The sequence below is a fragment of the Sinocyclocheilus rhinocerous genome, unplaced genomic scaffold, assembly GCF_001515625.1.
Source record: "Sinocyclocheilus rhinocerous isolate Xijiao unplaced genomic scaffold, SAMN03320098_v1.1 scaffold9443, whole genome shotgun sequence".
NCBI classification, from domain to species: domain Eukaryota; kingdom Metazoa; phylum Chordata; class Actinopteri; order Cypriniformes; family Cyprinidae; genus Sinocyclocheilus; species Sinocyclocheilus rhinocerous.
The window spans coordinates 1-15,265 of NW_015636137.1; the positions used below are offsets into that span (position 1 = coordinate 1).

The following is a 15,265-nucleotide window of genomic DNA, read 5'->3' on the forward strand; positions in this document are numbered from 1 at the left end:
AATACGTGCCCTCTAGCGGCGAAAATTACATATTGTGCCTTTAAGACAGCTTTTTATGTTATTATCGTCTTTCTGTGGCCCTTTATGAGAAACATTCCGTTGTGTTGTAGGACATAATTCAAACAGTACCTTCTTTGAGGCCTCAATCCAATCAGAATCAAACGTCTTTGCAGCCAACAGGACAATTTCATCCTGACATAGAGTCTTAATTTTAACAGCAAGAAAATTAAGGAATTCATCCTCAACAATAACTTTGCCGTCAACAGTGTTATATATCTCAGGTTTCAGATGAGATAGTTTAAACACAGACGCAGACGAAGATACAGCCAACCCTCGTGTCGCAGAGTCCGCCATATTGTTTCTCTACCTCCTCCTACCTCCTCCTTTATTGTTATGAAAATACCCCAAATCTCAAGAAAATCACATACAAACCACATCCTATCGTAATCGTGTCTTTATTATCTTTATGCTTTGTGTGTAAAAGTGTTTATCTGGGTTTGTTTTGGTCAGAACTGGACGCGGAAGAGCACGGGAAGTCCATCACAGGATGAGACGGGGCGGAATGTGATGCACAATATGATTGACATTTCACCAGCAAATGACCACGGAAGAGTATAACACACAGATACAGCGCTGGGAAGTGTAATGCTAATGAAATCGCCTAAATCAGTGGAAAATGAATAGAAATGATGATTCTGTCTGAAGAAATATGAAGTAAACATGAGTAAATATATCTATATATCTCCATGTATATGCGTCTTTGGACTATAAGCCCTTATTGACGCTGTTCAGTGAAGCTATGTGAACACAAATAAACCACTGCAAACGTTACTGAATATGAATGCGTGGTGAATTTTAAATTCCAAATATGACATATCGAGGGGTGAGAACCAAAAAGGCGTAAGTGACATTTCACCAACTTTACAGGAGATCCAAAACAAAATTTTTACCATAGTTTGATCTGACTTTGTGTACTGATTACTGAAGCTCATTAAGAGCTTTCATTTGATATATATATATACATTTCACCAAAAATGTCACTTACGCCCTTCTGGTTCTTACCCCTCGATATACGGATTTATTATTTTGCACTCCTGACATAAATTAATAATTTACTGTCACTGCAACAATGTTTTATCAAAACAGTGGTCAAATATCGAAGCTAGAGTCTTTAATCTGTCTAATGATGCACAGTTTGTCCAGATCAAGTAAGAGTGTGATATTTTAACGTGCTGTGAAAGTGAAACCACAACAATCTGGGGCCGTCACCGATCTTTGTCAGTTAATGGGTTAAAACGTATCTGGGCCAGTTTTGGCAAAGATATGGCACAGTGAACACTGGCTAATGTGGCTGTGAGTCTAAAGTGGCCCTCATATGATGCCACGAATGTTGCCCAGGTATATTAAAACATATCTGGGCCGGTTTTGACAAATATATGGCACAGTGAGCATTGGCTTATGTGGCTGTGAGCCTAAAGTGGCCCTCATATGATGCCGCAAATGTGGCCCAGTTTTCCTCAAACATATTTGGGCCAGTTTTGGCAAAGAGATGGCACAGTGAGCATTGGCTAATGTGGCTGTGAGCCTAAAATGGCCCGCATATGATGCCACAAATGTGGCCCAGTCAGGCCCGGATTGGCTAATCGGGAGCACCAGGAGAATTCCCGGTGGGCCGGTCTGTTTTTTTTGGGTGCGAGGGCCAGTCTTGCCATGCCACTGGGGTTGAAATATTTATGCCCGTATTTAAGGCATCAAAGAAGCATCCCATATGAAATCTATAACGCAGTTTGTCCTGTATTCTCAGACATTCGCCATATGACCAAGTTCTCAATTGATAATTAATTATTCTTTTCCCGCAAATTATTGTTTTATTTGTGAACATTTGGAAGGCTTTAAGACCAAGCGGAATAATTTGCTGGCTGCTCCCTCTTCACAGCGAGCGGGACTCGCGCTAATGGCAATTCCCTTCACTGGGCGCATTTTGATTTTGGCAAATCAGTTTGATCATGAGCCCAACATCCAGCAAGGCAGGAAAACATTCAATCTACCTGAGGGAAGACGTCTTTCACTATTGTAAGTGAATGCTGTTAAATAGATAAAATGAATGCTGTTAAATAGATATAGTTAAATATTAAATATATGTAATATTAAAAAATACATAAAAAAAAGTTAACTTCTAGCATATTCTTAAACTTGGACCTCATTATATTGAAGTAAAAGTCCAAGCACCAGAAGCAGCCCACACTCTCGAAGTTTTCTTTAATTGAAAAATATGCATTTTTATTCATTCATAGGTTATGGTTGCAATAATATTTTTATTCAAAAATTTAAGTGCCATTGTTTAAAAAAATGCTTTATTGACTGACGTTTCATAGACCTTCAGTTTTTATGCTTTTAAATTTCATGCCATTTGTATTTATGTAATTTCACAGTATTCACCTCCTAAATTACTACACCACTCGTGCAGTCACAATTCTACAATTTACTCAGGTCGATGAAATTATTATTTGTATGACATTAAAATTCTTTTTAGAATAATTGTGCATAAATGTGTAGGTGTAGCAAAGGTGTAGCAAAACAAATGTGATTATTTCTGAGAACTTTTTGACTGCAGGCAGACATTACATTATGGTACAGTACAAATATTTTGTGCGCCCCTTATTCTGTTCCTTATTTTCTTATAAAGAATCACAATTGTTGCTTATTTTCCATTTCTGAAGTTAATTGGCTATTATCTGTTGACTCCCCGACAGCAGCACCTTGCTCAGAAAAAAAGAAAAAAAAAAGATAAAAATAGATAATAGAAAGCAAAATACGGCGCTGAAAAGGCCAGTATAAAAAATAACTAAATTTAAAAAAATTTAAAAACACTAAAGCTCTAGAAAAATACAATGAATTACAAGGATGTAGAGAACAGTGCACTATTGCAGACTTATATACTGAGGTTTTAATGACATTATTTTAATAGCTATGGTCAGTCATGAACTAAAGTGGGCCGTTCAAAGGCATGAAACTCCAGATCTGAAAATTAGTCCTACTCCGGCCCTGGGCCCAGTTATCCTAAAACATATCTGGACCAGTTTTGGCAAAGATATGGCATGGTAAGCACTGGCTAATGTGGCTGTGAGCTTAAAGTGGGCCTTATAAAGACAGAAGATCATAACTTTGCTAAATTACCAAGCTCATGAAAGACACTGACAGTCTCAAGGATGAAGAGAAAAATGTGAATGACGTTTAAGAAAACCTTCAGAAAAACCCTTCGAACCTGACACAAGAATTCAATTGCCTCAATGTAGAAGTAGGAACACTTTTGTCTGAGGAAGAAAGAAAGGCAGACCATAATAACTGGTTTTGGCACACATCTGCATAAATTGAGGTGTTTTTGAAACACTCAAACTTGGATTTTTATGGTCAAAGGTAAGACGAAGTCAGATTTCCATGATATGTCCTCTTTAAGGCTGTGAATGGAAGTCAGGTGTAGTTGTTTTCTTTTCAGTGATTCTGCTCGTTGTCATCAGGTGTCTTTAATAATGCTCAATCATCACTCAATAAATCACTTATTTATCTCATTAACTCTAACGCTGCTAGTGTTACTTTTAACACTCTGCTGGTGGTTCCCATATAAACACAGAGCAGTGTTAAATTAACACTGGGGATTTTGCTGCGTGTGAGTTTGGTTTGGTTCGGTTCTTGCAGGCGACCACCTTCTGAACTCTGGTCTCTCAACCCTGGTTTTTGAGACCATATTATGCCGAGTTCACACTGCACGATTTTAGCCCCGATTTTCACTCGCTGACAGGTTTTATGAAATCGGTGCTCGTTCAAGCGAGTGACAATCATGCAGTGTGAATTATGAAAGACGCGATCTGAGAGATTTTACCAGGGGACCCTCCTCGAAACCCGATTTGGCTATTTTTGGGCTAGCTTTGAGTAGCAATTGGGTGGGATTTGTTGAGAAAACCTGGCAACCCTGGACCAGACAGAGTTGTCGTTATTCTTCCTTTTGTGAAGTCATGCAGTGTGTAACCTCCTGTCGCCGATCCATCGTGCAATGTGAACACAGTAGCGACTGAATGCTACCCCAGATAGTCACGCAGTGTGAACTCCGCATTACTCTAGAGGTCCCTCTATGCCTTAAACTGGAGACTCTACACTCTATGATGAACAAAATGCCAGTTGGACCAGGGTTAACTGGACAGTTGGTTTAATGCTGGAATTCCTTCATGATCCTTTTTCAGCTGGGTGAAAAAGGTAAAGACTGTTGTTGGCAAATCTTTGGGGAGACATGCTCAGGTATCTAATTTCCTACATGGTACGCTAAGGCCTGCTGTACATCTGAGAGTTCTGGCTGTTGCTTTGGAAAGGTTTTTTTTTTTTTCGCATGACCTTTTGTCTCTAATCATCATATGGCATTGTATCACTACATGTATTGTTTTATGGAGGGAAAGATTGGGAAAGTTTATATTCTTGTTAATGCATGTGAGAAATATTCACTTTGTGATTTAATATTAAGCAATTAAGGAGAGAGACAGAATAATCACAACAGAAACTTTACTACACAACCCCAGATACGCATACAGTCTGCAAAGGGCTTTGGCATCCCGGACAAAAAAAATTGAAATATTATATATAACATCCCAGAGGAGATCAAAATAAAAAAGAGATATTTACCATCTCTTAGACAGAAGTTAGCATGAATATCAAATTGAGACTTACCTACGTTTTCTGAAAAACAAAATACCCTTAACAACACCCTCTCATGTCTCCTATTAAGTTACAAAAAAGACCTCTACAACATCACACACTGTGCTCTGATTTTTCTCCTCATCTAGAGACATTTGCCTCCATTGCTACATATGGCACAGCTGCATCTCAGACAGCATGAGTTTCTCCTCCTGTTCTCCTCCTATATTATGTCCCATTTGTGTCTACTTTAATTTCTCCTAAGGAATTTAGGGAAAAATTCATTTTTTGTTGATACTAAGATGAAATGTAAGTAAGGATCTCCATGTAGTCTCTTGAGCCTTTTAGGAAAAGCAACTTCCAGTTATTTTGGATAAACATATCTGCTAAATTAATAAATGTAAATAATTAATTTTTCCTTTTGAATATTCCACTGTGTGTGATTTCTCTGTTGCTTTTATGCAATATGATGTTAAATCTGACACAGAGACACTGAGGAACCATTATAAAGTCCAAATCCAGCATAGAGAGGTTCAGTGAATGTAGTATTGAATGTGTGTAAGTGTGTGAGTGTGTGTGTGTCAGAGACTCTGTAGAAGGACAGAGAGCCGGCCAACACGTCCAGATACACTCCTACTCTATTAGACAGGGCTGACGAGGGAGGAATGTTAATGTTATTATTTTTGTGCCAGGCACAATAAATCGTTTCACAACAGTAAAGATTCCAGGAATTCTCATTGAGACCAAACCGACTGTCACTCCCTTCTTTCTTGTTGATTCCTTTATATGACACTGCTACATGACTCCAGCCGCTCCATTCAGCCTCCCAGTAACAGCGTCCAGTCCTTGTCATTTAAGATGTAACTTAAAGATTGATAAAGTGTTGGGAAAAAGTATGTAAAATTATTTATTTGAAAAACAATGGTAATTTTCTGTAAATCTACATCAGTTGCGGTTGCTTCCGGGTGAGCAGATTCTCCGCAGCTTTAGTGCCTCCGCTCTGTCGCTGTGACTCAGGATTGTAGCGCGTTCTCATTGTTTTGCTGGTCTGCAGCTGATTTCATGTGTGAGGTAAGCTGTCCACGAAGTGCTTGCCCAAGCGGAAAAATGCACTGTTGCTGCCAGATCTCGACTGCCAAAAATTACATTGTGTTTGATGCAAAACTAACTCGACTAAATCATATGAAAAACACATTGTAACTGTATATTTTCCTGCTTTCTCACGCAAAGCAAGTTTTGAAAGTCCACTGAAAACTTATCTGGCCATATGTTGGAGATATACGTTATTGTCAACATGCCTAAGTGGTAAATTAAAAAAAAGTATAAAAATGTACATACAATTTTAAATAATAACAAACTTCAGGAAAAAAGAGGAAACAAAACCTTTGTTTTCCGTATTCTTGTGACGCTTACAGTTGAAGTTCTTCTCTGAATTTATTGTTGTTTGAAACTTTGCTTGGCAATATTTTAAAGATATTATAATTTTTTGGTGTTTTGCATGGTTTATTATTGGAGTAGTGTCACCCGGTTGGGAGTTTGAACTCCTATTCACTGGGAATAAAAAAATTAATTTAAATTAAATTTTTAAAAATTAATCATTCAATCGATGCAGAGACATATAGATGGGGGGAATCCCCCCATCTCCCCACTGTCTGAATATTACACATCAGAATATTACGTATCATACGTGTAAACGTTATTTGGCGGTTTTTACTTGGGAAGGCAGCTGTATGTTTTTCTAGCGTTTGAATAACTATGGATAAACCTGAAACGATAGAAGAAGGATTGGAGATGAATTTCATTTACAATAAGGTAGGAAATGTGCATATACTGTATATATATATATAATAATTCTAAACAAAGATCACATGCCAAAAGATACTTGAGTTAACTAGCCCACATACTTGAGTATCTGCAGTTTAAAGTTTGGATCCTGCAGTTTGTGTTTGAGCAGCTGGACTCCTGATTGTCCTGGGTTATTGTAGCTCAGATCCAGCTCTCTCAGGTGTGAGGGGTTTGAACTCAGAGCTGAAGACAAATAACCACAGCCTTCCTCTGTCACCATACAGCCAGACAACCTACAGAGAGAATAGGTTTGAAATGTCATTCAGGTTTTCCCTTTTTGGAGCTTGACAGCCACTGTCCATTTATGTCGTTTTATATATTTAAAGGTGCTATATATGATGTGTATATTAGAGGTCAACCGATATATCGGTTTTAGCAATTAATCAGCACTGATAGTTGATTTCCAGAACTATCGGTTATCGGCAAAAATCCATGCTGATTTTTTTTTCTGGGTTGCGTCCGTTGCTGGAGCGGCTGAGAAGGTCCACTGTCATTATACAGTGTAAGAGCGGCCTCTAGAGGCAGAAATCACTGACACCTCGTGTTGTTTGTTTTGACATGTGAGAAAATTCTGCTGCGCAACACAGCGCCATTCACATAGTTTTCCATTAAATTACATTATATTTGTCCCAAATTGTTGTTAAAGTGCATAATGTCTTCACCCTAGGCTGTAAAATGTTGTGTTGTGTATTTTTCAGCGACATGTTTGTCTTTCTGTGGCTCCGGTGTATGTGATACCTTTGAGTTGTAGATGCTGCGCTTTTGCCTTGTGTGTGACTGCCATATTTTTTATTTATTACAGTGTAAGAGCGGCCTCTAGAGGCAGAAATCACTGACACCTCGTGTTGTTTGTTTTGACATGTGAGAAAATTCTGCTGCGCAACACAGCGCCATTCACATAGTTTTCCATTAAATTACATTATATTTGTCCCAAATTGTTGTGCATGTGAGCCCCTCCTTTTGAAACTTACACTAACCTCAGCTGCTGGATCAAAATCTGACTGTGATTCTGACTGAGATCACAAAAACTAAAAATACTACACTTTCTGAATGAAAACATCTTGGCCATGTTTTTTATATTATAATTATAGCATATTTATATTATATTATATAGCATACTTATATTTTATCATAGCATGAAGGAAGGGCAGAGGTGTGGCCGAAGCACATGTTTGTTTTGGTCTGAGATGCTTGTGCTCCTGTGCGATATCCAGTGGTTTCAAATCATATTTAGCACCCTTAAAAAGCAGCTTGGACAAAATTCCTCCTTTTGAATTGCAGAGAAGAAATTAAGTCATACAGGTCTAGAACAACATGAGGATCAGTAAATTATACAACTTTCATTTTTGGGAGCATTATTGAATGACAAAGTATTACCAATCTGTACAACTCCTGTATATTTGTGCCTTTTAAGATACTCCAGAGTGCCTTTCATGGCAAAGAAGTCACACATTTGATAAATTCATGAATTCCCTGGGAACAGACAACTTGACTTTGGCTTTGCAAGCACCATGCTCTGCTGTTTGAGCTATGGGTAGGCTCAGCTTCCAGAGTATCAGGACTCTATTAGAAAATAGACATGGAAAAAAGTTACTGTTACACACCTCAGTATCTCCAGCTGACAGTTTGGACTCTTCAGTCCATCAGAGAGCAGCTTCACTCCTGAATCCCGCAGGTCATTGTTACTCAGATCCAGCTCTCTCAGGGCACAGTTTGAGGATTGTAGAGCTGAAGCCACAATTTCACATGACTGACTAGTGAGATTACAGCTGGACAATCTGAATGAGAGCCAAATACAAGTTTCAGTGAGTGTAATGCATAGCTAATAGAGGTGCCACTGAATACAACATTTCAAAATGATCTCAGTGGTGTCCAACTGGTAGATTGCAATTGCAATGACAATCCCTTTCAGTTGAGCATAAGTTCATTTGGCAAAATTATTAAAAGAGCCATAACCTACATTTTATAATAATTTTATTTATTTTTAATAAGATCCACAAATGATTTTAATTAGGGGTGTGCGATATCACGATTTAAGGTCGTAAACAATTAAAATTCCTCCACGATCTGCCTTTGAAGAAAGATCATAGTATCGTGCTACAAGTGCATATTCTATCAGTTGCAGTTCTGGTGCAACCTTCTCAACACACTTATAAAATCATGCCAGTTAAATTTTTTATTGCTGTCATGAATCCGGTCCATGAACTTCCGTCTGCTTACCATCAGAGGTCACCCTTTCCATTACATTGACTCTCACACTACACAAACTGTTGCATATCATATCCCATCATTCATTGCACTGATTGCACACTGTTCTGACATATACTTTTCTAAGCGTGTACACCAGTGTGAGTACTGAAATCCTTTGCATCATTTTCACAACTTATTGTGCTTAAACTGTGAAATACACATAAGGTTTAGTTAAACACAGTTGATTATATCTTGAATGAATGTATGAATGATGCATTTATAATGAATGATGCATTTATATAAACAGTTCGGATCTGTCATTACATTATATCCATGAATTAACTTTTAAAGTGACAGCCACCTAATAAAAATAACTTACTGCTGTTGACTAAATAACTTCAGTAACTTTAAAAAGAATCAGTATATATTTAATTAATGCAGTGAAGTCTATGTCCTGTTTTTTTACATTTGTTTATTCAGATTATTACTTGAATGCTACTGTTAAATGTACCTACTGTAGCTAAAAATATTAAAGCATTTGTATCAGGGTTGTTACACCTTTTCCAATGTCAAATTCAAGCATTTTCAAGGTGAATTTTACAAGCTTTTTCAGTGCAATTACATGTTTACTCACATACTTGAGTTCTTCACTTTAAATCAGATGTTATTGTGTTATTAAAAACAACTTGTCTGGATTGCATATAACATTGCATAGTATAGACAACAAATTGCCATCATATAGAATAAAAATGTATATATATATATATATACATATATAGGTTTAGGGTAGCATATTAAACCATAAAATGTCTGCAAAAACATTTGTATTTGTTACCACCTGTGTTTGCAGTTCAAATACAGGTTTCCACAAACAGAAAAGGTTTTATAAAGTTACAAACCTCACATTTCAGCATTTATTTATTTATTTATTTTTCTAAGAAAAGGGATGAGTCAAACGTATAAATAATTATTTTAATTTAAAACACACACATATCTTAAAGGGGTCATATGATGTTGCTAAAAAGAACATTATTTTGTGTATTTGGTGTAATGAAATGTGTTTATGCGGTTTAAGGTTAAAAAAACACATTATTGGAGACCATGAAAGTTTTGTGCATATGATTGTATGATCAAAAATCTGGCACTGGCTGGAAACGTTTCTTTAAGAAAACGCTAGGGTTGAAAGAGATAAGATACATTTATTATTATTATGACTGTGTAGAATTGGTAGAATATTTATAAAAGGCTGGTCACCTCTTGTCAACCCAATGAACAATTATAATATTACATTTCTAAATACCTTTAATAGAGACTTGCATCTGATTGCCAGGTTATGTAAACACTTTAAGTGTCTTCAATAAGTATACAAGAAGAAAACACTCACAGAGCTTTTCTGCAGTTGATCACAGCTGGTATCAGTCTTTTTCTCCCCTCAGCTGATGTGTTGTATTTCATGGTGTTCAGCTCATCCAGTGGCTCCTCTGACATCTGAAGCATGTAGGAGATTGTTGAGCAGTGAGCAGGAGAGAGTTTCTTCTCTGAGTGTTTGTCTGATTTCACAAACTCCTGAATCTCTCTGGACAGAGTCTGATCTTTCACTTCCAGCAGACAGAGGAACAGATTGATGGATCTTTCAGTGGAGAGTCCATGTCCATCTCTGATCTTCTCTTTAATGTACTGTGTGGTTCTCCTGATGCTCTCTGAGCTGTTCTCTGTGTGTGTCAGTAGATCCTGTAAGAGTCTCTGATTGGACTCCAGTGAGATGCCCAGCAGAAATCGCAGGAACAGATCAAGCTGTCCATTTTCACTTTCTTGTACTTTACTGAATACACGTGTATGAAAATTATGTAGTGAATCAAAAAGTGATTCAGTAGTTCTACATAAATAGCAGTAAACTGCATAAAAAGCAGCAAGAAACTCTTGAAAGCTGAGATGAATGAAGCAGTAGACTTTCGTCTGATGAATCACTGATTCCTCCTTAAAGATCTCAGTGCAAATCCCAGAATACACTGAGGCGTCAGTCACATCTATGCCGCTCTCAATCAGGTCCTCCTCATAGAACATCATATTGCCCTTCATCAGCTGTTTGAAAGCCACTTCAGCAAGTTTCACAATCACTTCTCTGTTGGACTGCAGGAGTTTCTCTGGATCTCTCTCTTCATACTTCTGGTTCCTCATGTTGATCTGAATCAGCAGGAAGTGGATGTACATTTCAGTCAGAGTTTGAGGGATTTCTGCACTCAGATCTTCTTCCAGGAGCTTCTGAAGCACAGTGGATGAGATCCAGCAGAAGACGGGGATGTGGCACATGATGTGGAGGCTTCTTGCTCTTCTGATGTGTGAGATGATTCTGCTGGCTTGATGCTGGTCACTGATTCTCTTTCTGAAATATTCCTCCTTCTGAGGCTCACTGAATCCCTGAATTTCTGTCAGACGGTGGATGTATTTGGAGGGGAGTTGTGTAAAAACCTCAAGTCTCTTCTCTTCAAGTATAAAAGTCTCTTCAATAAGTATACAAGAAGAAAACACTCACAGAGCTTTTCTGCAGTTGATCACAGCTGGTATCAGTCTTTTTCTCCCCTCAGCTGATGTGTTGTATTTCATGGTGTTCAGCTCATCCAGTGGCTCCTCTGACATCTGAAGCATGTAGGAGATTGTTGAGCAGTGAGCAGGAGTTTACTTTGTAGAGCTGTATCTATTGCTGCTTTAAACATATGATGCAGTGTAATAAACTGTAGTGCTTTCATTGTAGTACAAAGATGGTAGTGAATAACATGGAAAGCAGCGAGAAACTCCTGAAAGCTCAGATGAATGAAGCTGTAGACTTTCCTCTGATTAATCACAGATTCTTCCTTAAAGATCTCAGTGCAAATCCCAGAATACACTGAGGCGTCAGTAACGTCTATGCCGCTCTCAATCAGGTCCTCCTCATAGAGCATCACATTGCCCTTTATCAGAACCTACGTAGTTTATCATCAACTGGTTTCTGTAGGTCTCTTGTTTTCTCCTGCTGGGCTTTTTGAGTGTAATATTGAACAGAATCAGCAGATCTGGATCTTCCAATAATGTTGTATGTTTGTAGAACAGGATATGTTCTAGATGTCTTTCTGCACTGAGGACAGTCATAGTTTTCTGATGGTCTGGACTGATCCCAGTATGTATTGATGCACTGTCTGCAGAAACTGTGTCCATAGGAGATAGAGACCGGGTCTCTCAGAACCTGCTCACAAACTCCACATCTAGACTGATTGTGGTATAGATGATCCTTTCCACCACTGTAGGGACAAAGCACAGACATCACCTTACAACTTCTACACACTGTCTACACACCCTTGTTAAATCTTAAAAAGGTTTTTGTGATGGAAAAATGAAACAGAAAATATATGTCAGAACTTTTGCACCATTCACATGTTTACATGTTCATATAATCTTTGAATGGAATAGAAAACAAACATATTGGGCATATTGGGCACACCCCAAGCAGGATAACTCACACCAAGCTGGAATTGGAGAGCTTATTTTGAGTTCTGAGCAGCAGACTAAACCAATGAAATGGATGAATATAGAATTGAGCAATCAGGCTGTATTAAGTGGAGTGGTAACTGAGGCAGAGGATATAGATGCATTTGCTCAATACATAAACGGATAAATGCTGCCTAGTGTTGGAGCATGCAGCCGTCGAATGGGGCATCTATACATATCTATGGTTATAGGCATGTAGGTTACGTACGTGTGTCTCACAGCGGCTCCGTTCACAGTAAATGCAGTTCCACAGGAACTGTTATCATTTACATTTGTGGAGCAGCTCAAACTCCATCTCTGCATGTTGTTGTGAGTTTGGATTTATTATAACGTTCATATGGGAACGCAACGTGCGCCATTTCATCAGATTTGTAAGGTAAATCATTTATAAATCTACGCAAACTCGGGAGAATACATCGTGGTTTCAAAATAAAAGCTCAAACCCTCACTCTGAGTTTACACGTTTTGATGTCCACATATTCTTTTAATTACAATGGCTATAGCATTTCTGTCCTAAAGAAATGGCCAAATATTAAAGATTAAGTGGACATTTCACGTTTTGATGTCCACATAATCATTAAATTAAAGTGGCTAGAGCATTTCTGTCATCAAAAAATGGCCAAATATAAAAGATTAAGTGGACATTTGAATAAAATGATGCTTAGTCAATATTAAACAAGTATTAGATCGCACAGCAATGTGTAAAAACAATCGTCAGGCCGTTGGCGCCCTCTGCAGGCCTTTATTGTAATGCGTGATGTACATTAGCTCTATTCTCTGATCTATAATAGAGATTATATTGTATTATTTTATTTTATAATTATATATAGATCAGTGGCTCTATTACATTATAATACAGTATTTTAACAGTTTTGTTCAATAAAACCATATGATTTCTTGCTTTTGATACTTTATTTGAACTAATTATTATTGCCTCATTGCTATTATATATGCATTTTAAGTAAATTAAGTAAATTTTGTACACTTAGCCTACATCTAGTTTTATTACCCCAAAAATAATTATTAATTATAATATTTATAATATTTTTCCATTTTACAATTGACAGCATTTGGGGCATAATGCTGATTACCACAAAAAAATATATATTTCTACTTGTCCTTCTTTTAAATAAATAATTACATTTTACAAATCTGGGTTACAGTGAGGGGCTTACAGTGGAAGTGAATGAGGCCAATCCATAAACAAAATACTGTTTCAGTACTATAGCCACAAGATATGAACAGCATGAGTGTTAACATCATTTCAGGGGGGAAAAATCACTTACATTTTCTGTAAAGTTATATTAAATTTTACAAATTCCAGTTTTACAACCAAACCCCACAAACCCTAACCCCCCAAAATGGTTGTTAAAAAGGATGATTAAAATATCTGTACATCTCAAATAATAAACAAATTTCAACAGAAGCATGATTGTAAGTGCTAATAGGTTGGGGTTTTTATAACCAACTGTCATCTCTCTTAGAAATGAGAGATACCATGCTGCTCCTTGGCTACTTCGGCTTAGACAATTACATTAGCTCAGCACTCTGGCCTGCTTAGGTTGATAAATCCTCAGAAGCCGATCAAGAAGGGAGAACTTCATGCTGAGTAAAGTTTATCTGGTATCTACTGTAAATCATCCAAAAGCACTTAGAATAGATCATTGACCAGCAAGCTTTGATATTAACTGTCCTGGTGAGATGATGTCTGTATCAAGCCATGATTTTTGAGTCAGTTTCTACTTTTAAACCGTTTTAGATTGTTATGCTTGCTGAAAATATTTTTTCATAAAAAAGCAAACAACTGGTCAGTACTGTAGGCTGTCAATCTATAATTAGCTTGATTACTGATGGGTCAATCAGTTCATTTCAGAGAAAATGTTGAGAATAGCCTTCATTAACAGGTCTGTGAAGGTTGAGTAGCTCCTTTTGGTTTTCTAAATTAGTACACAGCCTCTTTCCATCCTCAAAAAGGCAATTAATCAGACTAACTGGGTGACTGTTGCCTGTTGCTGCAGTGCCACTGCTTTTCTGAAACACAAGACAAATGTGCAGTACAATGCAAGGACAAAAATGTGATTTAGTAGTTCATGTCATTGTTTCTAATATAAAAAGATTATGTGTGAATGTTTAAAGTACATACAGAATATGGCTTCTTTCAAATAGAAGCACATGAAAACCACAATAAGTGAGGTAATAGAGTTTTGAAAACCCCAACCTATAGTATCAAAGGGAAAACTGTAAATCGCTTGCATAAGCACCTAATATTCCAGTGGCCTTGTTTTGTCTTCTTTCACTTTTGCAACATTATTCCAGGCAAGCTAGATTTGAGATTCAAGGATTTATTTGGGTGAAATAATCAGATCACATCATAATATACAGGATAAAGAGGGCAAACACAAGACACAGTAACTAGGATCAATAGTTTTCGAGCGTGTTGTGCTCTATTACACTATAATACAGTATTTTAACAGTTTTGTTCAATAAAACCATATGATTTCTTGCTTTTGATACTTTATTTGAACTAATTATTATTGCCTCATTGCTATTATATATGCATTTTAAGTAAATTTAAAGGCTATTGTACACTTAGCCTACATCTAGTTTTATTACCCCAAAAATAATTATTAATTATAATATTTTATTATTAGTAGACTAGAATACGTGGACATGTTGTCATTCTTACACTATAATACTGAACTTTGATTTCAGTGATTTGGACTATGAGATGGACACTTGCTTCTTGCACTCTATGTTGCACTTTACTTTTGCTTTAAAATAGGATTTCATAGAAATTTGGATTTCGTTTGGAGTTTCACTACTGAAGCCCTCTGTTCATTTTTTTCATCATGCTGGAGATGTCTGTTTAAATCTGTTGTTTACACATTTCTAAGAGTACTTTTAATACTTAAAAATTTTAATAATAATAACTTTTAATAATAAAATTTTAATACTTGATTCTAGTGGACTCTAAACATTGCATTTATTTAATGTGAAAACCCAACTGTTGGGGTTAATTGAAACA

At 37.0% G+C, this 15,265-nt stretch overlaps 1 protein-coding gene and 1 pseudogene across 1 annotated transcript in view; both read right to left on the reverse strand.

Annotated features, from left to right (window-relative positions):
- Positions 1-4,723: 4,723 nt before the first annotated feature.
- LOC107747699 (protein NLRC3-like) lies at positions 4,724-11,657 on the reverse strand (annotated as a pseudogene).
- Positions 11,658-11,671: 14 nt separating this feature from the next.
- LOC107747698 (tripartite motif-containing protein 43B-like) overlaps positions 11,672-15,265 on the reverse strand; it is a 12,448-nt gene continuing 8,854 nt past the window's right edge. Inside the window, exon 3 of the mRNA XM_016562298.1 lies at positions 11,672-11,993. Within this exon, the coding sequence (XP_016417784.1) occupies positions 11,672-11,993 (322 nt within the window). The remainder of the gene's footprint in view (positions 11,994-15,265) is intronic.